This window comes from Oryza sativa, chromosome 9, assembly GCF_034140825.1.
Source record: "Oryza sativa Japonica Group chromosome 9, ASM3414082v1".
NCBI classification, from domain to species: domain Eukaryota; kingdom Viridiplantae; phylum Streptophyta; class Magnoliopsida; order Poales; family Poaceae; genus Oryza; species Oryza sativa.
In genome coordinates, this window is record NC_089043.1 from 19773612 (window position 1) to 19794118 (window position 20507).

Genomic DNA, 20507 nt, shown 5'->3' on the forward strand with positions numbered 1-20507 from the left:
GCTACCATATCATATTTATGCTTATGTAGAGAAAATAGAAGAGGAGAGAAAAGAAAACCAAGCCACAGATTTGTACTCCCTCCATTCCATAATATAAGGCACAACTCTGTGTGAGAGATTGGTGGATTAGATATTAATGATGCAATATATACCTATAACTAAATACTGTATGAGTAAGCTATTTGGTTGGCTATAGATGATGGTTTAATTTTTAGAGCTAGTAGTCGACTAAATTTGTTCTAGCTAAGTGCCATACCCAACAGCGTTTGAGGTTGGGAGGTCAATGTTAAAGCTTTGCACTTACCGCTCACCATATCAATCAGCCAAGTCGAACCAGAGGCCACGATGGCAAGGAAGTTAGCGCCACTCGCTGGTGCTGAAACGTTGGATATTACCATCATTGCTGTTCAATTTTTTAAAATAAGTTTTTAGTGTGGACTATTCTTGAAATAAATTTTCCCAAAGGGCCAAACTGTCAAAATTTTCGGAGCTCACAAAGTCGCAACTCACAAGTGAAAAAGGTCACCCCGCATGCAGCCGTGGCCCCAATCGATCGATCGATTCTGCGATGGGAGGAAAGAGAGGAAATGGGCGAAAAGGGAAGCCTTGGGATCAGAGGAGGGCATCGTCCTCTAGCGCCCACTCACCCCGGTGACTCGGTGAGTGCGTGGCTCTGCCTCGCCTTTTTCTGCAACAAGTGCGTGCCCAGCCGTTGCTTCATTGCTCGCTCGCTCGCTCGCTATACCAAAGTGTGTAGTATAGTGGAGTACCTAGCCAGCAGCTGCTCGACTTGCTCGGCTAAAGTTTCGGCGAAAGAGAAAAAGGGGGGAGATGCCGAGATCGTAGGCGGAATACGTAGGGGGGAGAGGTCACGGGACACGGGAGAGGCCGGCCGCGCGTGACGATGTGGGTTGTGGTGCGTTGGCCTCACGCGGCGCGGATCGGAATCGAGATCGCTCGGCCGGCGCGATCCCCACACTCTGCGTGTACGTTGTGAGTTTGTGACCCCCGGGCGCACTGCGCGCGCGTACGCGCCACGCCCCGGCACAGCATGGGACGAGGTGACGCGCGCGCGCGCGCATGCGTGCTCGTGCTGTGTACTGTGTGGCTGTGGCTGTGGGAGTGTGGGCAACGGAGAAGCTGTCCTGTGTGGTTGCGGTTGTGGTTGTGGGTGTTCGCGTCGTCACGGCGTCACGTACGTACGTACGTACGTGTGGTCGATCGGATGGGGGCGAGCTGCCTCGATCTGGTCGTCCCACGTCGGAGCCCGGAACCCCACGTGCTGCGTTGCATCGCGACGAGTGGCCCACCGACCGATCAGGACATCTGGTTAATTAGTGCTAGAGCTTCGATACAAACAGGTTACAGGTTGACGAGTGTGCAAACAGAGCAGCTCGTACGGCAACACAAGTGTGTGAGACTCTGACTGTGACTGACCGTGAGAAAGTGCAACGACAGGGACTACTACTCCCACCATCCTATATACTACCTTCGTCCCAGAATAAGTGTAGCCGTGAATATCCGTGCCCAACATTTGACCGTCCGTCTTATTAAAAAAATTGTGAAAAAATTGAAAATATTTAGTCATACATAAAGTACTATTCATGTTTTATCATCTAATAGCAGTAAAAATACCAATCATAAAAAAAATTTAAATAAGACAAACGGTCAAACGTTGAACGTGAATAGTGCAAAACTGCACTTATTTTGGGACGGAGAGAGTAATACAAGAGATAATGGGTAAATGTGACACATCCTAATACAATAAATTTGGACAGTTATACTAATATGTGTCACATCCTAATACAATAAATCTGAACACTTATACTAATATGTGTCACATCTACCCAAAATTCCTTGTATTATAGGACGGAGGGAGTATATTTTACTACCAGTACCAATTTACTGTAGTATAAGTTATTGGACACGCATGCACACAGAGTACATACACATGGTTTTAGCTATAGGATACCGCATGAACTCACTCTTGAGGGAAAACACCCTATAAACGTGATTATTTGCTAATGGATACAACGCCTATTAAAATATTAATTTTCAGTTGAAAATGAGCGATAAATAGCGTGAAAGGTCAAGAAAAAAAAACAAAAAAAAAACCTAACTTCACTTCTCATATTCTTCTTCATCCTTATTTCTCATCTTCTCCCAGTCTCACGCTGACAACTACGATAGTGCTCAGATCACCGAATTTCGGAACGACGATCGGGCCAGGCTGGCGACGCTGGAGTCGGACAGGATATGCGGCACCTTGAGGCGACACGGCCTGCCGCGGGGAGCTCTCACTGCCACGGGAGGAGGCGGCAGCTGCTACTGTTGCTGTGACTGTGAGGGCAGTGGCAGCGCCGGGTGGTGCTTGGGGAGAGGCGGCGGCAACGAGGACGACGTCATGGACAACAGAGACTGCGGGGGGAGGGGGGAGAGGGCATGGTGTGGAGCACCGGCACAGAGTGCTGGGACACGGCGAGCGACGGGTGGCCCTGCGTGGAGCGGGAGAGCACGGCGGCAGTGAGCACGGAAGGAGTGGAGTTAGTCGGCGTGGGCCGAGGCGAGCTGTTGCTGCTATGCCACCATGTCCTTCTTGTGTCGCTACCGCTCCATGCACCGTGTCCTCTAACTCGACCTTGGATGCCGTGCACCTTGTCGCCCCTCGCTAATCGATGTCGCTGCCGCCAACTCCGGGCCATGCACTACATGCTACCGTTGGTGCTTCCCACATCCTCCTCCCATGCCTCACCTGTCCTCCGCCGCAACTGCCACTGCCGATGTCATCGCTTCGGGCGTGAACGTCGTCGCGCAATGTCCACGCACTGCCGCCGTCCTGACCGTCACCGTTCCTCCGTGCACCCCTATCATCACCGCACACTCTGCCTACTGGTCGCGTCACCGCTCGCGGATCGCAATCCTCACTAAAGAAGAGAGAAAGGAGGAAATAGAGGATGAGATAAGGAAGAAAAGGGAATGAGGAAGATAAAGGAGGGACGATTTGATCACTCCGCATAAAATTGAACCCCCTATCTCCTTGTCAGCACGAATATATTATTTTAGTGGGCGCGATATCCGCTGATAAATAACAATGTTTAGAAAGTGTTTTTTATCAAAAATGTGTTCGTGTGTGTTCTAAAGGATCTAAAATCACAAATTCATGATGTTATGTAGTAAAATTTGCATCAAATTGCACTCCCGATCAATCTCACGTAGTAGTTACGTCCAAACTCCAAAGCCAGCACACACCTAATAATTTTAGCTTGACGATTAGAGCATCTAGCCGAACGAGTGGTCGCTGCGAACGCATCACTATACTTTACACGAGTAGATGCGTGCGTGCGTGCTACCGTGCATGCCCTCCACGCGCCAGTGCTGACCACACGGCTCCTCAGCCTTCCATGTGTCCATGCAGTTTAGCGAGCGCGCGAGACACCTCCTCACCTCGCTGCTACGTAGGCGCGCGCGGGGTCTCGATGGGCCGGGCGCATCCAGCTGCTAGTGGCCGCATCCGCGTATATGGTAGTACGCATACCTGCCCCGGCACGTACGGCGCGCGGCACCGGTGAACCGATCGATCGATCATCGATGTGTCCTCATGTGTGTGTATAGGTCACGACAATGCACATATATCATCAGCTGTGAGTGATTAGTTAGCCTCCATCGGTTAGCTAATAGATTTTCAAAATTAATTTTAAGATGTTTTCAATGTAGTTGTTTTATATGTTGACCGGAACCGATGGACTGTTGACTCCCGAAGACCATGAGTACGTATACGTCTCGTAATTTGGTTATTTGTTGCAGACTTGCAGTCACAGTTGATCACTCGACCATCCGGTTCCCGTCAGTATGTACGGACTGCTGGATTGGATTTAGATGCATGATTGAATCCTGTTTAGTTCGCGAAAAGAAAAGTTTTGTGTGTCTCATAAAAAAACTAATTTTATAACTCGCATGGAAACCGGTTTTTGGACACGAATAAAAAAACTAATTTTATAACTCGCATGGAAACCGCGAGACGAATCTTTTGAGTCTAATTAATCTGTCATTAGCACATGTTGATTACTGTAGTACTTATGGCTAATCATGGACTATTAGGCTCAAAAGATTCGTCTCGTGATTTATCCTCTAACTTTGCAATTAGTTTTTTAAAAATCTATATTTAATGCTCCATAAATGTGTCTAAAGATTCGATGCGATGTTTCTGGGAAAAACTGGTTGGGAAATAACAGGCCCGCGTTGTATGCATGCTATGCGTGTCAGTACGTACGCGTGGTAGGCGCGGACTTGTTGGGCTTGGCGATCGATCAGCTAGATAGCCAAGCGTAGATAGATTATCGTGTCACCCAAATAGAAATAGTAGTGGGTCGATCAACTAGATATAGCTATAGTTCCTTTTTTTATTTATATATAGTAAAAAATTTTAGTAGAATTTTTGTGGGGCTCTCATAGTTTTCACGTGCTCCTATATTGGATCCGCACCCCGCGTGTCAATGCAAATAGAACCCAATTATCTGGATGAAACATGCATGCGCACAATCTAGAATACACTCCCTCCGTTTGTTTGCATGAGACGTACCCCTTCATATTATAGTTGTTTTAGATTTGTACAATATTTATAAAAAAATATAATAATTTTTAACACTAAATAAATATAATATTAAAAATATATCCAATAATTGATTTAAGGGAACTAATCTGAACAAGCTAGGGACACCACTAAAGGGAGGAGTCCCATAGACAGCAGTGTCACATCCCGTATTAGGTTTATTTATTATGAAATGAAGAGAGATAACTCTATTTACATCTTTTTTTAATGCCAAATATACGTATAATTTATAAGTAATTAATGGCAAAAGTTCACAAACTTTGACTTTTGAAACGCTATTATACGCCTTGTAAAAAGAAAGAGGAAGGAGTACCATCAACACTTTTGGGCTTTCCAGCCGCATTTGTCTCGCGGACTTCAGTAGGCCGTCGACTGCGTCGAGCTATATCTCCACCGGCGGCCCGGGAGACCGCGAGTCCGGGCCGTGCACGCGAGCGCTATGGCTATGGGCCGCATCGCGCTTATGGGCCGCAACGTCTGGTTTTTCCCGGGCCTTTTCGCGGATTCGCCGGTGGAAAGCGTAGCGGTGGGCGCCCACGGGGAAACACCGAGCACGAGGCCACACGAGATAGGCTGCAACTGCAAGGGCCTGTGCCCTCCTGGGGCCCACGAGTCGGCGAGACGGCAGGTCTTACAGGTGGGCCCCACGTGGCAGATTCCCCACATCACTTTCCCACCTTTCGCCTAGGAAAAGCCGGCCGTCGCCGTCTCCCGCCTTCGTCCTCCCCTCCAGCCGCCGACCGACCGAGCGCGATGGCGGCGGCGCGGCTCCGGCTGCTGTCCGCGGGGCTCCTCTCGCCGGCGGTGTCCAGGGCGCGGCACTCTTCTTCCCTGCAGGGTACTACTAGCTCGGCTGCTCTGCTTGCTGTGTTCCTCTCTCTCTCTCTCTCTCTCTCTCTGCCTTCGAGGCGTTCGACGTAATGCCGACGCGGCGGTGGCGCTGATGATCGGTTGGTGTGGGGGGTGGCTTGGTATTGCAGGTCTCCGCGCGCTGTCCACGCTCTCCACTACGCTCGGGTCCGGCGCGGGGGAGGACGAGATCGAGCGCATCCGCCGCGAGTTCGAGGACGCCAAGCGGAACTACCTCAGCATCCCCGTCGCCATCAAGGACATGGCCAAGATGAACCCGCAAGGTCTCAGTGTTTGTTCTTTTTACTATCCGCATCCGCTTCTTCTTGCTGTATGAAAAAAAATAAGGTTCTTGAATCCGTGCTTGGGGGATGTTGCTTGGTTCGCCTTTGCTGGGTTTTCAGGCATTTATGTGAACAAGAACGTCAAACTGGATGACCTGCAAGTCTATGGTTTTGACTATGACTACACGCTGTCCCACTACTCCGAGCACCTGCAGTGCTTGATCTACGATCTCGCCAAGAAGCACTTGGTCAATGAGGTTTGATTGTTCGTGGCTTTAGTGGCTTACTGGCCTTTCCAGTCTTCTGCATGAGTCACGCTGTTGTGGGTTGTGAGCGGCTGATGTTTTGTGCAGTTGAAGTATCCGGAGAGCTGCTTGAAGTATGAGTATGACCACGGCTTTCCCATCAGGGGGCTCTATTATGACAGATTAAAAGGTTGCCTTTTGAAGCTTGATTTTTTCGGGTCTATCGAACCAGATGGTTGCTTCTTTGGGCGGCATAAGGTGATACATTCACTCATTCATATTTTTTATGTTCAAATGTAAATAAGTATTTTCTTAATATAATCTTATAATTATGTTAGTGATTGGTTGCCTTGTACTGGGTGACTTTTGAATTCAAGCTGATCCAGACAGAATATTGAGAGCTGAATTCTCCTTTAGTCTTTCATTGATCTGAAAGTCTCTGGCCCCGGGGTTATTTGATATTTCTGTGCGCACACTGTTTTGAGTCGATGGTAGATATGGGACCCTCTCCTTAAAAAATCCCATAGTAGTTTATTCATCATTATGGAAAATGTTTTTCATGCCTGCCATTGTCTTCAGCCAAAGCTTTACATTATGGAAAATGTCTTTTTTTTTGTCAATGACTTACTGATTCTTATCAGTATGTTTCTTGATCAGCTGAGTTTGAGTGAGATAAAAGAACTCTATGGCACACGGCATATTGGCAGAGATCAAGCTCGCCAGCTTGTTGGGCTAATGGATGTCTTCTGTTTTAGTGAGGTACTTTTGAATCGATCCAAACTTCCTCTCACATTTACTTTATTATCTTCTATTCATGTTGTAGTCTTTCACTTCTGGATTAGGAAAGTACTATCAATGCCCTACTAGAATTTTGTGGACTAAGTAGTGTGGCTTTCAGTTTTCAACCCCCTTGCCTAGATGTTTGCGCTCTTCTATCCATTGTTGTATCATGTAACAACATTGAGAGTTATAATTCACTCAAATGTACCATTGAAATGTCACATAATTTGTTTATTTCATAGAATCACTGTGAGACTGTATCACAAAATTTAACTGGATTTTCAACTGTTCCTAATCTTCACAGGCATGCCTTCTTGCTGATATAGTTCAGCACTTTGTAGATGCCAGGCTGGAGTTTGATGCATCCTATGTATATGAAGACGTAAACCAATCGATTCAGCATGTCCACAGAAGTGGTCTGATTCACAGGAAAATTCTTTCGGAGCCTCAGAAATATCTGATAAAAAATGTACATTACAAATATTCTTCTAAGCATATTGCCTTTCCCCCTCCCCTGCATTTGCCTTTTTTCTAATTATTTTTTATTTTTGCAGAGCAGTGCTTTAACATTCTTGCCTTTTGACTTTCGTTTATTCAATGATATTCGTTCACCAATGCAACTCTCTGAGACCATTGCCTTCTATGTGACCCACAGAGCCAGGTCTTCCGTTTCTTAAAGATGCTAAGAGAGAAGGGGAAAAACCTATTTCTTCTCACCAACTCACCTTTCTACTTTGTGGATGGAGGAATGAGCTACTTGCTTGAGGTCCTTTCTAATTGATCGTCCTTGTAATATGGCAAATCTTTCTCATAAGGCCATCATTTTGTTCACTCATACATTTTGATTTGACTTGTCAATTATTTGATTGAACAGGATGAGCATTTTGATGGGAATTCCTGGAGGGAGCTCTTTGACGTTGTCATTGCGCAGGCAAATAAACCGACTTTCTATAATTCAGACCACCCATTCAGGTAGATCTCCATTCTTCGAAAGAAACAAGAAATGAATTCAATACTTAGCAAAATTATGGAGTTAATGGTTTCATTTACCATTTCCACTGCTGTAATCAGTATTATTGTTGCTTAACCTTTAATGGTTGATTAACAAGAAAGTGTTCTTACTGTGTCTACTCCAATAATTATGTATTCTTAATAATATCTTCTGGTTACTCATAGGGTATATGACACTCAAAAGGATACACTAGCTTTTACTGCAGTTGACAAGTTTCTGCCAAATGAAGTTTATTATCACGGTTGCTTAAAATCATTTCTGCAGATTACAAAGTGGAGAGGCCCAGAGGTTTGTTTGGAACCCACATCATTTTTTCATTCTTTTTTATTTCCATTTCTGCTTATCATTAACCTTTCTGTCCACAGTGATATTATTTTCCATTAACCTTTCTGTCCACAGTGATATTAATTTCCTTTATCGAACACACTAATTTTCATATTAAACATATGCACCTCCTGAAGTAAGGAAATTTTCCATTCAAGTCTATCATCTCAAGATGTTTTGGCCATGCTTTAGGTTATATACTTTGGTGATCATCTTCTCAGTGACTTGAGAGGGCCTGCAAAAGCTGGCTGGCGAACAGCTGCTGTAATTCGTGAACTTGAGGTAGACCTTTTCTTTTTGTTGGGATTTACGTCTAAATACACTAGAAAGGAGTGCGTTAAATTCAAGTTTCGTTAATTTAACACCAAGATTGACTAGTAACCTCTTAGGTTTTCTTGAATCTTGACCCCTGTTGGTACTAAAGAAGTCGCGTGCTGATGATAACTCATTTTAAACTAAGAAATATATTAAAATAAAACATAATATAACAGGAAGTTCTAATTACCAACCCTTTGATGGTCTTGACCTTGAATAATTTGGGATAAGATGTTACATGGCTTGAAGTTTGTACTTAAAGTGAAAGATCTGAATAATTCTCTTTGATTCTCTTGACGAATTAACATTACATGTCCATCCAATACATATAGTTACATGTTGTACTGTGTATAAAGTTCTATCTTTATCACTTCAGGATGAAATAGAAATCCAGAATGGTGACAGCTACCGGTTCCAACAGGTATATACTATCATCGCCTCTCATATTTAGAAAATGTAACTTAATTTCCATAGAAGGAGTGTGCAAATCAATATGTTGTCCAGTACAATTAAGCCAGATTAGAAATTGAAAATGTTAATCCGTTTAAATTAAAATTATGAAAAACAAAGTATAAAACCTTGTATTACCATATAATATATGTAGGGCAATTATTTTTTTACTGAAATTGTTTGTGAGAAAAATGCTACATGTTCTAAAAACAAGTGTTTATTTTAGTGTGTAAAAAGTGCTGTTATAATGACTACCATACCTCCCTTGTGTGATCAAATAGAAGAATCTGCCCAAAACAGTCTGGTTTCTTGTGTTTTTGGCTTTTGCCAAGGGGGGTTTGGTTTGCTGTCCAAAAATTTGGGCTGCAAGCTTTGACTCCCCAACTATCAGTGAAACGTTTTCCTCTAGTTGGTGGTATCTATAAGCAACATAGAAAAGACCTTAACTCTCTTATCATCCTTGTTGCTTGGGAGATTTGGAAGCACCACAATGGATGCGTCTCATCTCAACACAACCATTTCACACTCCAACTTTAATCTCTTGAAAAAAGGGAATATGTAGCTGTATTTTGAGACAGAGGGAGTAGTAAATAAGGCACTTGGGCATGCAAGGGTGATAAATCTTTAAATATATCCACCCTACGTTCCTACCAGCTCATAAAATACGATACACAGACAATCATTTGCACCACAACTTTCGTCCTACAGAAGGATGGTATTCTCTTTGTTTACCAGTTTGTATGATTTGGTTCCTCTATCAATATATTGTGACAGTCCATGATTTTCCATCTACATGGATGCTTTGTCAGGTTGCTTTAACTAGTCTTACACTGCAGGCAAAATTAAGTATAATACATGATCTACTTGGGAAAGTTCATGCAACTGTGGTTAGCACTGAGAAAGGACAAGTTTACCGAGCATTGCTTGATGAGTTGAATGCAGAAAGGCGTCAATGTCGATCTGCGATGCGAGATCTTTTCAATAGCTCTTTTGGTGCAACCTTCCTTACAGATACTGGAAGGGAATCATCGTTTGCTTATCACATCCATCAATATGCAGATATTTACACCAGCAAGCTTGAGAATTTTTTGTCATATGCCCCTGAATCATGGCTCCATCCACCTCATGACATAAAGATAATGCCACATAATGCGAAGGTAGCTTATATTTCCTCCCATATGTGGTATTTATATCCACCTGATTAGTTTCAAACTTTCAATAACGGGTACTCTTATGATTATTTTATTTGGTTATTTTCAAACTGAAGCTTGGTCTTTAATTTTTACTGCTCAAGAAATACAATGCATACTGTTTTCGATAAATATAGGGATCCATAACATTTGGTAACTTCTTATACTGTTTGTATGTTTTATTTTCTCCTATCTTAATGGAATTTACTCTTTCAGTCAAAATAAGAAAAGAAATTTACTCTTTGGACGGCAGCAAGCTAGAAAAATCCATTGAAACTGAACACTTGAATTCACCAGCCAAATAGCTCCACCATTTTTATCCAAGTATATTTAATATGCATGCTGAATTGCTGATGTATTGAAATATCGAGTACCACGTGCTGATGCTTTTTGAACATTCCATGTTATAGGTCCCAGCGAGTTTGTTCAGTGGCTCGTAGCTCATTCTATCCATTTCCGATGGAGAACCGTAACACCCATTATGGTTTCTGTGTCCGACCCGAGAGTATGAACTGCCATGCCACTGCATCTGGTTAGCTGATGAATAAAGCTTGGGTACACCCAACCCAACATACGTGGCGCCAACTCAGCAAGATGTGGCTAGTGCTGCGATTGACAGAAGAGAAGTGATGGTTGTTATGTTCTGTACCGTTATTTGAGGATGATTTCGGTCTGACAGGCGTGGTTTTCTGTTTCCAAGACATCCAGAGGACTAAACAACCAACCAAATGATGGTTGCTAATAAGAATTGTTTTCCAATCATCCATCTTGTTTCTCATTGTTCTATTCTCCTTTTGGATGAGATATGTAAAACACACATGATTCGTATTCCGTTAACAGTAAAATCTCCCAAATTATGGGTAATCCTTTTCCTTCAAGCTTCTTTTGAATGATCAGCAAGCAAGGAATGGATAAACATATACAGTATTTGAATTTGACAGCTTCTGACTTCTGAGGTAGTATGAACTTGTAACAACGAAATGCCACATTGTTGTTGCAGTGAATGTTAGATGGTATGCCAGTAAGCCACTGCCATCTTCCTGTTGCAGTTGATAAAATGCCACCACTTAGGGCTTGTTTAGTTCGCGAAAAGAAAATTTTTGGGTGTCACATCGGACATTTGACCGAATGTCGGAAGGGGTTTTTAAACACGAATGAAAAAACTAATTTCATAACTAGCCTGGAAACCGTGAGACGAATTTATTAAGACTAATTAATCCTTCATTAGCACAGGTGGGTTATGTAGCACTTATGGCTAATCATGGACTAATTAGGCTTAAAAGATTCGTCTCGTGATTTTCATACAAATTGTGCAATTAATTTTTCATTTTAGAAAAACTAGTCCACGCTATCCTGTGGGGACATGATAGCTTTCTCATCCTCATCCACCCGTATTCTCATACACCCGATCGCTCTGCCTCCGTCGCCATCCTTCTTCTCGCAGGTGCCGGGTAAGCACCTTGCACTTCGACCATGCTGGCGTGACGTCGTCGTCGTCGTCCCCACCACCGCCACTTCCTCCTCCTCCACTGACACCTGCGCCGTTAGTGGCGGCGGCGACGACGCGCACAGGCGCTCGTGCCACCTCACTCCCCTCTGTCTCCCTCTCCCCTCCAGTCTCTCTCTCTCTCGGGAGAAGGTTGAGAAGGTGGAGACGAAGCCAGTCGAGAGGAAGGGGTCATCGTCGTCGTCTCCCACGGCCGAGGAGGATGACGACGGCGCGGCCTCGGTGAGGTCGCCCTCAAGCTCACCTCCCTTGCTGCGCCTCTCTGGCTCGCTGCCCTCGTCGGTCTTCTCATCGGCTAGGCATGGCGCTCACGCTAGGCTATTGCCGTCGTCGGGGACAGCGAACAGCCGCCGCCGGTCACCCCTGCTCTGCCTCCACCTCACGTCGCCGAGGACTTCCGACCGACCTCACCACCTTCTACGTCCGCGCCATGGTCTTCTCCATCAGGTATCAGTCGTGATACCTCAGTATCAGGCCTGGTACCCACAAGTATCAGGCATGGTACCTAGGTACCAGTCGGTACTAAGGTACTAGGTATCAGGTACCTAGGTATTTATGATACCTAGGTACCAAGGTACCATGTACCAATTGATATCCAGTTGGTACTAAAGGTACCAGGTACCAGCTGGTACTAAGGTACTAGGTTCTATTATAGGGGAACCCACCTGGAAGCTCACGGAAAGAAATGAGAGGAGTCACTTAAAATATACCGTTCTAACGGGATCTCGTTCTATAGTCTCTCTCTTTTCATTTTACCTATATTTAATGCGTCATGCATGTGCCAAAGATTCAATGTGATGTTTTTGGGAAAAAAAAATTTGGGAACTAAACAAGGCCTTAGGTTAGCTTTAGAATATCGCAAACATTTAAATCTTTAAATTTATTTTACTTGCTTTTATATTTTCAGCTCAAGGCCATTTCCTCACTCAATCAACCCATTCACTGACCGTCCGATCTAACATGGGCGGCCTAGATTCGAGAGTCAGCAGCGTCGACGGGTACGTTTCATACAGGTCCCTCACTTCCAGACCTCCGGCCGCCATGGCCTCGAGCAAACTCATTCCACGGCGAGCCGGCGACGGCGACCCAGAGTGGCCGCCGCCGACCAAGGCTTCGGCGATCAGGTACGATCTGTTCTTCTTCAACCTCCATCCGTTGTAGCGAAAATCGATCTATGTGTGTCCGGTAGCGGTTCACTCCCCGGCCGGGTCACCGCGAGATTCAGGTAAACATTAGAAATTTCACCAAATAGAAATATTAGAGATTCAGGTAAATATGAGTTCATGACAAATAGAAAATTTTATTTGATTTGATTCTGTTCATGTAGAGGTAAGCTATTGTTTAATCTGAGGGGATTTCGCTTGGCATCTGTCAAACTAAGAAAAGTGCTTCCTGTTTCTTTTTTCTTGACATCTAGATAATGGATAAGAACAGAAAATGAGTCTAAAGCTACTTTAAAGCTAGCTAAACTGCTTATACTCTCTAGATCTGATCAACTGGAAACCTGACCAACCAGAGAAATGTTATTCTATGGTGGGCATTGAGCAAATGGAGCTTGATTGGAGCGAGCAGAAGTGCTACTTGTCCTTGTGTTCTGCAAGCTGGTCATCTTGATCTCCATTGTTTCTGGACATAGTTAACGGCTGCAGCTCCAGTTCCTGCCTGCGTGACCGAGGTGACCTGAGTATCCAAAATAAATGGCAGTTAGACACAAATTCAATCACGCACCGATGATTCATGGGATCTTTTGTTATCATGTTGTGCCTAGCAGCAAATTGCGAAATCTGAAGTCTATACTCTGCTGATGCTAGAATGAACAGCACAAAATTCTGAACATGAAACGTGCCTACACACACTCCTTACCTCTTCCGTAAACTGGATCTGTTTCCACCTGAGGAGAGCACGGTAGCAGGTGCAGACAAATATCCAGCATCATCTGACGATGAGGTGCTCGTCTTTTCACATTGCAGAAGAACATGGGCAAAATAAATTCTCCGAAAGTTTGTAGATGGAAAGGATAAAAAAAAAAGGATATGCAGATCCTGGTGAGCTGGTGAAAGTTTCAGAAAGAAATGTACTCACATTTTGATGAGACGCGGTCTTCTTCAGCTTACGTGTCTTCTTGTTGTGATTTTTTCCCTTGCCTTTGAGAGCACAGATGCATTTTAAGATGTAATACAGAAGAACACACCCAAGGGATAGCTCAATTGTTAAGGCTGTTCTCAACACTGAAAGTATTTGTAACACGGAGAAATGGTCAGTACAATTTGGTGGATGTAGACATCTAGTGCAGAAGGTTGTGCTAAACACAAAAACCACCAGCATGGACACTTACAAAGATCTCTTGACTTCACAGATTTCCTTATGAGTAGACGAATGGTCTTTATGGTGGACAATGGCGTCCCTGATTTCATTGAACAGTCTGGGTAGCATCCAAAGTATCCCAGGTCATTTACAATAATAACTAAGGTTGTTTCATTGCTTCGACCCTGAAAGAGAAACATAACCCATATTTTAGTCTGAACATTCTCCTAATCTCCTGTGGGGCATGAAATATACCATTTTAGTCTGAACACTTAGGTAATCATTCACAAAGTCAGGCACCAATTCAATCTTTCCAAAAAGCAGTTCATTTGGATTGTCTGAAAAGTTTAGCTTTCCTGAAGTGCAGTAACAGATATGCAATTACAAAGACACCTATGACTTATGCAACGGACTGCATAATTTACCTGGCCGAGGAACAACATATTCACTCAAGAAAGGAGACAAATAATTCATGGAATGAACTAATGAAGTGACCAGAGAAGATAAAATATTTACCTGGTAGAACAACCGCTGCATTGCATTGTTGCAATCAGAGACACTCCCACGGAACCTGATACCAGCTACTCTCAGGACTATGCGATCAGCACTGGAAGTCTGAAGGGGCTGCCAACAGTTGTTCCCTTCAATCTTCACCTCTGCAGTGGCGACGATACCAGCTGTCAAGGTTACCATGAGAGCTCCTTCATGAACTTCTAATGAGAGAACCAGCTGAAGATGGGACTTGTTCCCTGCAAAACGAATGAGAATAAAGCGAGCTAAGTTAATCTGAAAGGCCAAAGAACAACAGTTACATGTCAAAGTAAGCATGATATTCCTCATCTACCAATAATAGAAAGAGGTGATGAAGTACCTGGGAAACTCTGAAGATCTGGTTCAACAATGGAGGACTCAAATGGATCCCTTTGTTTGTCAAAGATTTGATATCCTTCAATTGATTTTTTCCCACCCAAGAAAATCGATTCTGGAGCTAATATAACTGGTGGATCGTTGATTGGCTCTACGAAAATGGGTACTTGAGCATCTTCTCTTCCACTCCTGCTCATGGCATAAATCTTTATAATATCATTTCCATAGAAGTCTTCGTTTCTGCACATGGTGATAGAATTATGATCATTAGTAAACAACTATATTGACCCTTGTGAAATAAATCCTTGTAAGACTAGGAAGATTCAGATTCTTGATTACTACCCGATATACTTAACAAATCGTAGCGCTCCATTTATTGCTTCGACTGTTCCGTTGAATATCAAATCTTTGCCATATCTATCTCCTGTGCTGATTGAAAGTACGTCATATGATGTCTGATGAAATTTCATTGGCATAGGAGCAAGAGACACATTTCCAGACTGCGCTTGTAGCATAACAGAGATATTTTCTGCTGCATCTGAATATGCTATCTTAATCCCTGGAAACCCACTGCCCAAAACATATCAGCAAGTGATTAGTTCAGAAATCCAAACAAAAGAAGTGATGATAGGTCGGGAGAAACAGCTATTTACCCGAATTGTGGGGCAATCGTGTCTTCAGTAGCATGTAGCTGTTGGGGTAAAGAAATAAACTGGGGTGGTCTGCAGAGAACTGATATGAACACTGTGCCGTATGCAATGTTGTCATGCTTGTCGAATATTATGTACCAAAATGTGTCATTTCCAAAGAATCCTTCGAAAGGTGTGTACCTAAATTTTTTTTGATTGTATTGTAGGACTGACCCATGAAGCGGCTTCAAAAAGGTAGGCACAAAGTTATCATGAATTCCTTGTTTTTTTTTTAAAAAAAAACAAGGTTATCATGAAATCGAATTGGTGAAATTAAGTAATGGCATGATGAAGTAACTGGAATATTACTCCGATCCACATATTAAAAGACTTTTTTTTGGCTAGATTTATAGTATATTTTAAGTTGGAATATTACTCCGATCCACATATTAAAAGACTTTTTTTGCTAGATTTGTAGTATATTATAAGTTGTGTTGTTAAAGTGTTAACATGTACAAGACTAATATATCGCATGAGAAAATTTTGTGGTTATCACTAAGAAGTTATAGATAGTTTTGGGGCTGAAAAGACGCGAATATTAGGGAATGACCTAATATCAAATAATTAGAAAGGGTATGGCTTCGAAAAGCTCACCACTTTGTGAAGCTAGCCGAAAGACCCTTGGGTGGTTCTTAGATAGTTTTGGGGCTGATCTGGGGAATTAGTTGACGGCATGGGCTTACCGGATAAAAATTAACTACAGCTTGGCCTCCTGCAATGTAGTCATTTGACAATACATCAAAGGAAACAGATTCATTCTCCCGTACTGAAATTATATCGTTTTGAACCGTGGAGAAGTCTTCATCTGCATGAGATATGTTTTTTTTTTCAGCTAATCATAGCTATTTAACAATTAAACAGAAGTATTGATGCTCAAATTTTTCTATGATTTTTTTTTGAATTTAACTATGAATCTCATCTGACCAACTGAAATGTTACCTTGAACAACATGCACTTCGAATGGGCAAGGTTTCAGTTGTGCATCCTCAAACTGAATACAAATTCTATATAAACCGGTATTTTTCGCCACATAATAAGTAGTATACGATCCATCTTTGTTGTCAACAAACTCCCCTGCGGTGAAGCTTGGCGCATTCATAGGGGTTGTACTATCTGCAGAGGTTAGCTGAATCCTCAATTTTGATGCCAAGTGTATCATTGGATTCATGAATGGATCAACAAGTTGAACAACTACTTCATTGTGGACTGAAGTTTTGACTTTACGAACGAACGTGACAACTGTTGATAAATCGGTGCTAACTACACCTGCAAGTAGAAAAATGTCATATGGATAGTTAGCATCCTGAAATTGGTTGTTTTGAGCTGCAAGTTAAGGTAAGATGTGATGTAATCATTGGAATTGCAAATGTCTACTGAATCACATCAATATGAAATTGAATTACTAAAAATATACAAAAGAGGTATCAAACCTGTGGAAACTGTCATTTTATAGGGATTTCCACTGTTTATCACTATGTTCCCACACTGAACCCAAATTTCATACTCCCCAGCAAATTTAGGAGTATATGAAACATTAAAACTATTTGGTCGCATGTTTCCTGCAATAATCTGAGGACACAGAGTGTATTTTAGTAACCATGTCAATAAACAATCAAAAGAGGCAGAGAAATAGTACTTTTTCCTGATGGCCAGTAGGTCCTCCACTGAAATGTCCTCCCACAAATGTACTGAAATGTCCTCCCACAAATGTTTCCTCTGCAAATAAATTTAGTTGTTAGAACATACTCCTTATGTCCTAAAATTAGGCGTGTTAGTTTTTTACATGGTATTAACTTCTTTGATTCTTTCATACTCCATCCATCCACAAAAGTTACACCTATTACTTTTGTCACTAAGACCAAGAAAAAATTAAATCATTTTGGATGTTACAAAATCAAGGAGTGAATGTAAGCATGCAACTAATGAGTATTTAGATGACTTCTTGGGTTCTAATTAAACATTTAATTTATCTCTTCATTTAAGTCTCGAATGCATAAAGACTACAAATAGGCCGGAACAACTTATTTGGAAAAACTTAAATGTGAAATATGTCTAACTTTTGTGGATGGAGAGAGAGTAATATATTATCATCATCTACAGAGTTAACATCGTGTCAAAGTACTTTCAAATATAAATATATTACATTTGTGACACTAAACATATAAATTACTAGTTTAATATTAGTCAAGAGTAACATATCTTGATTTTCCTAAACATACGGATGCCATATTGGGTCAGAAAAATACTTTTTTTTCTAGAAAAATATAAGATCAAATGGTTTGATAGCATTACCATTTAATTCTCCTGGAGATATGGTTGAATTTACACTAGCACCATTTTTACTCAAAATCTGTACTTTCAGCCATGCGGATTCAATTGGGGAAGGATAGCTATAGTGATCCTGCAGGTAAACCATAAAATGTGACACTGAACCGGCAACTGAATGTGCTAAACCAGATCCATTAGCAAAACTGTTTGAACCATCGCAATACCCTGTTCAGATTGAACTAACGAAGAGTTAGTTTTGTGATTAATTAGCAAACGGATAGTTGAATATTGAGAAAAAAAACAGTAGCAACCTCTTAAATCATGACTAAACAAGTAGCAAACCAGACTCTACTGATAAGAAAATCACCATATAAAAAAGAGTGAATTTCATAAAACCCTAGGTTTTGAGGTACTTATAACACAAACATCTAAGTTCTACTATTTGTTTTGAGAAACCCCATGTTTTGGGGCAAAATGTTTCAAGAAACCCCATATTTACTCAAATACTCATAATTTAAATATTATATATGATTTTTAGTATATGTTTAAGCACCAAATACACATCTCATCCTATATAATTTATCTTTTTCCTCACTCTTGAGTTGCACAATTGATAAAAACGCAACATAACCTCATTGATAATGGCACATAACATATTATTTATACCTATAAACAATCATACTACCCATGACCTATGCTCGTTAAAATGAGGCTAGCATTTATATATACTCAGAAATATCTCGTATTATTTTTTTCAATTATTATGCATAAATATATTAGCCAAAAGCGATGATATAAGCTTAAACATGAGGTTTCTTGAAACATTTTGCCCTAAAACTTAGGGTTCTTCGAAACAAATTGTAATACCTAGAGTTCTGTGTTATATTATAGGTGCCCCAAAACCTAGGGGTTTCTGAAATTCACTCTATAAAAAATGTACACCATGTTGAACATCACAAAATGCAGAAGAAAATTACCTACAAAAACATTATACACGTAGTCCATGTTGGAGATCTTTTGGTTCAGCTTAGGATCGAAAATTGTGAGAACAAACTCTCCAGGATCCACAGCTTTGAAAGAGAGCAGCCGAGTTCCATCGTCCACAACCTCAATCAGTAGATCTGCTACCGGGACAGACAAATTTGTGGCTCGTTTAACTATTCTAGCATCAAATGGATGGATATCTGGAACAGCATTTCCAAAATAATCCTTCTGATGTATGAAAATCTCCAGCTTGGAAAATATCTGCAATACATTAGTCCCATACTTCCAGCTGCATGTGCTTTTAGCTATATCAACAGGGCCTGAAAGAAGTTGATAAAGTTAACTAAATTACTCAAATCCCCACAAAATTATGCATCTGACCGCTAGCATATATTTCCAGCATAATATACTACCACAAATTAATTATGAATTGTATTTCTCGCCACATACAAATAATTTGGTCAAATACATAATCACATAATCTCCAACTCTCCCAAACAACACATATTTTTACTCAAATTTTGCAATATGTAAATGAACTAGAAGTCAGAAGTTGGAAAACTCGGTATTTATAGATTCTCAAAACTGGTTACAAATCCGCTGCTTCTCATAATTTTAAGCTCCCCTAAACCATGAGTTCTATTGTCAATTATTTTTTTTTAAAAAAAATACTTTGAGAAACTGAATAAGTAGCACTGGCGCTAACCTGGATTGACGGTCAGTAACAATGGCGAACCACGCAATGTGTTGTCATCGCTCTGAACCCGGACAAGGAATGCTCCAGCAACAACCGGAACAAACTCAAGGCTGATGCGTCCATCTTCCGCCCATCCATTGTACCGAAAATCCTTGAATTCCACGATGGCGCCATTGCTACGGGACACCGACACCTTCAAGTTGCCATTGCCGCCGGGCATGTCGGCCCCTCGCGCGACGCCGTTGCCGAACGCGTCCCTGAGAGCGACCGACACGGACGCCTTCGATCCGGCGACGCACGCGCCGGAGTAGGTCCAGGAGGCCAGCGACGCCGACGGGTGCACGCCGGCGGCGGCGACCGCGAACTCGAGCGTCGACTCGGCGACGCCGAACCGCTCCTCGCCGACGAGCACGACGAAGTCGCCGGCGCGCAGCGGCACGAACGTGATGTTCCAGGCGGCCGGCTCGCCGGCGTGGTGCGCCGCGACGTCGGCGATGTAGGTGCTGTTGCCCCGCCTGCCGTTCACCGTCGCCGTGAACGACAGCGACCGCCGCGCCTCGTCCCCGGGCGGGAGGTCGAGCGGCGTGATCTTGATCACCGCGGTGTCGCCGGCGACGAACGACGACCTGTAGTCGAGCCAACTGAACGCGAACGACGGCGGCATCGGCTGCTGCGCCCGCGCCATCGACGCGCGCCGTGCTGCTGCGACGACGCAGAGGAGGAGAAGCCAGAGAGGAGGCAAGGACGAGCGCGGCGAGCCCATGGCGGCCGGCGTTCTTGGCCGGTGTGGAAGGACGTGGAGGGCTGCAGGGTGGATGAACTCCGACGACGGTGTTACTGATCTGCAAGTTTCTGCAACTACATCCCCTTACAAAGAAGTTTTGGCAACTGCAAGGCGGCAATCGGCCTGCAAGTTTTTGCAACTGCAACTCTGCAAGACTGCAACTGCAAGGTGGTTTCCCTTAGCACGTTTTTTAAACTGCTAAATAGTGTTGTTTCACGTGAAAACTTTCTACATAGAAGTTGATATAAAAATAATCAAATAAATCTATTTTTCAAGTTTTTAATAATTAAAATTTAATTAACCATGTGCTAATGACTTTTCTTGTTTTACGTGCGCACTTAATTTTCAT

General features: G+C 42.7%; 2 protein-coding genes and 1 long non-coding RNA gene across 4 annotated transcripts; 2 read left to right on the top strand and 1 right to left on the bottom strand.

The window, feature by feature from the left end:
- Nucleotides 1-5271: 5271 nt before the first annotated feature.
- LOC4347105 (uncharacterized) lies at nt 5272-10922 on the top strand. Its single transcript, XM_015795852.3, has 13 exons — nt 5272-5447; nt 5590-5742; nt 5863-5999; nt 6096-6245; nt 6645-6746; nt 7072-7236; nt 7423-7533; nt 7642-7739; nt 7944-8067; nt 8296-8385; nt 8795-8839; nt 9705-10025; nt 10469-10922. The coding sequence occupies exons 1-13, from the start codon at nt 5363-5365 to the stop codon at nt 10496-10498; spliced, it is 1611 nt and encodes a 536-aa protein (XP_015651338.1). The 5' UTR covers nt 5272-5362; the 3' UTR covers nt 10499-10922.
- A 1677-nt stretch (nt 10923-12599) lies between these two features.
- On the top strand, nt 12600-15617 carry LOC112936460 (uncharacterized). 2 transcript variants are annotated; one of them, XR_010735224.1, is made up of 3 exons: nt 12600-12689; nt 12983-14899; nt 15215-15617. It is a non-coding gene; the product is annotated as an uncharacterized lncRNA (long non-coding RNA). The 2 variants fall into 2 exon arrangements; XR_003238667.2 differs by lacking the exon at nt 15215-15617 and having other exon boundaries at nt 12983-15118.
- Nucleotides 12846-20270, bottom strand: LOC107277641 (protein GAMETE EXPRESSED 2). The gene is made up of 15 exons (XM_015796001.3): nt 19384-20270; nt 18671-18997; nt 17718-17918; nt 17062-17141; nt 16856-16994; nt 16365-16691; nt 16109-16230; nt 15390-15610; nt 15079-15306; nt 14741-14976; nt 14386-14618; nt 13901-14054; nt 13648-13793; nt 13429-13520; nt 12846-13245 (listed from the first exon to the last, which is right to left on the bottom strand). The coding sequence occupies exons 1-15, from the start codon at nt 20135-20137 to the stop codon at nt 13143-13145; spliced, it is 3363 nt and encodes a 1120-aa protein (XP_015651487.1). The 5' UTR covers nt 20138-20270; the 3' UTR covers nt 12846-13142.
- Nucleotides 20271-20507: the final 237 nt, after the last annotated feature.

Bases quoted from the DNA above. Each gene is read 5' to 3' on its own strand.
- LOC4347105 (XM_015795852.3), top strand. From the start codon at position 5,363: ATGGCGGCGGCGCGGCTCCGGCTGCTGTCCGCGGGGCTCCTCTCGCCG. The intron at 6,000-6,095 runs GTTTGATTGTTC...TGTTTTGTGCAG, and splicing joins AGAAGCACTTGGTCAATGAG to TTGAAGTATCCGGAGAGCTG. The intron at 8,840-9,704 runs GTATATACTATC...CTTACACTGCAG, and splicing joins ACAGCTACCGGTTCCAACAG to GCAAAATTAAGTATAATACA.
- LOC107277641 (XM_015796001.3), bottom strand. From the start codon at position 20,137: ATGGGCTCGCCGCGCTCGTCCTTGCCTCCTCTCTGGCTTCTCCTCCTC. The intron at 17,919-18,670 runs GTAATTTTCTTC...CAATCTGAACAG, and splicing joins CGTGTATAATGTTTTTGTAG to GGTATTGCGATGGTTCAAAC. The intron at 16,692-16,855 runs GTTTGATACCTC...TTCTACTTGCAG, and splicing joins TAAAATGACAGTTTCCACAG to GTGTAGTTAGCACCGATTTA.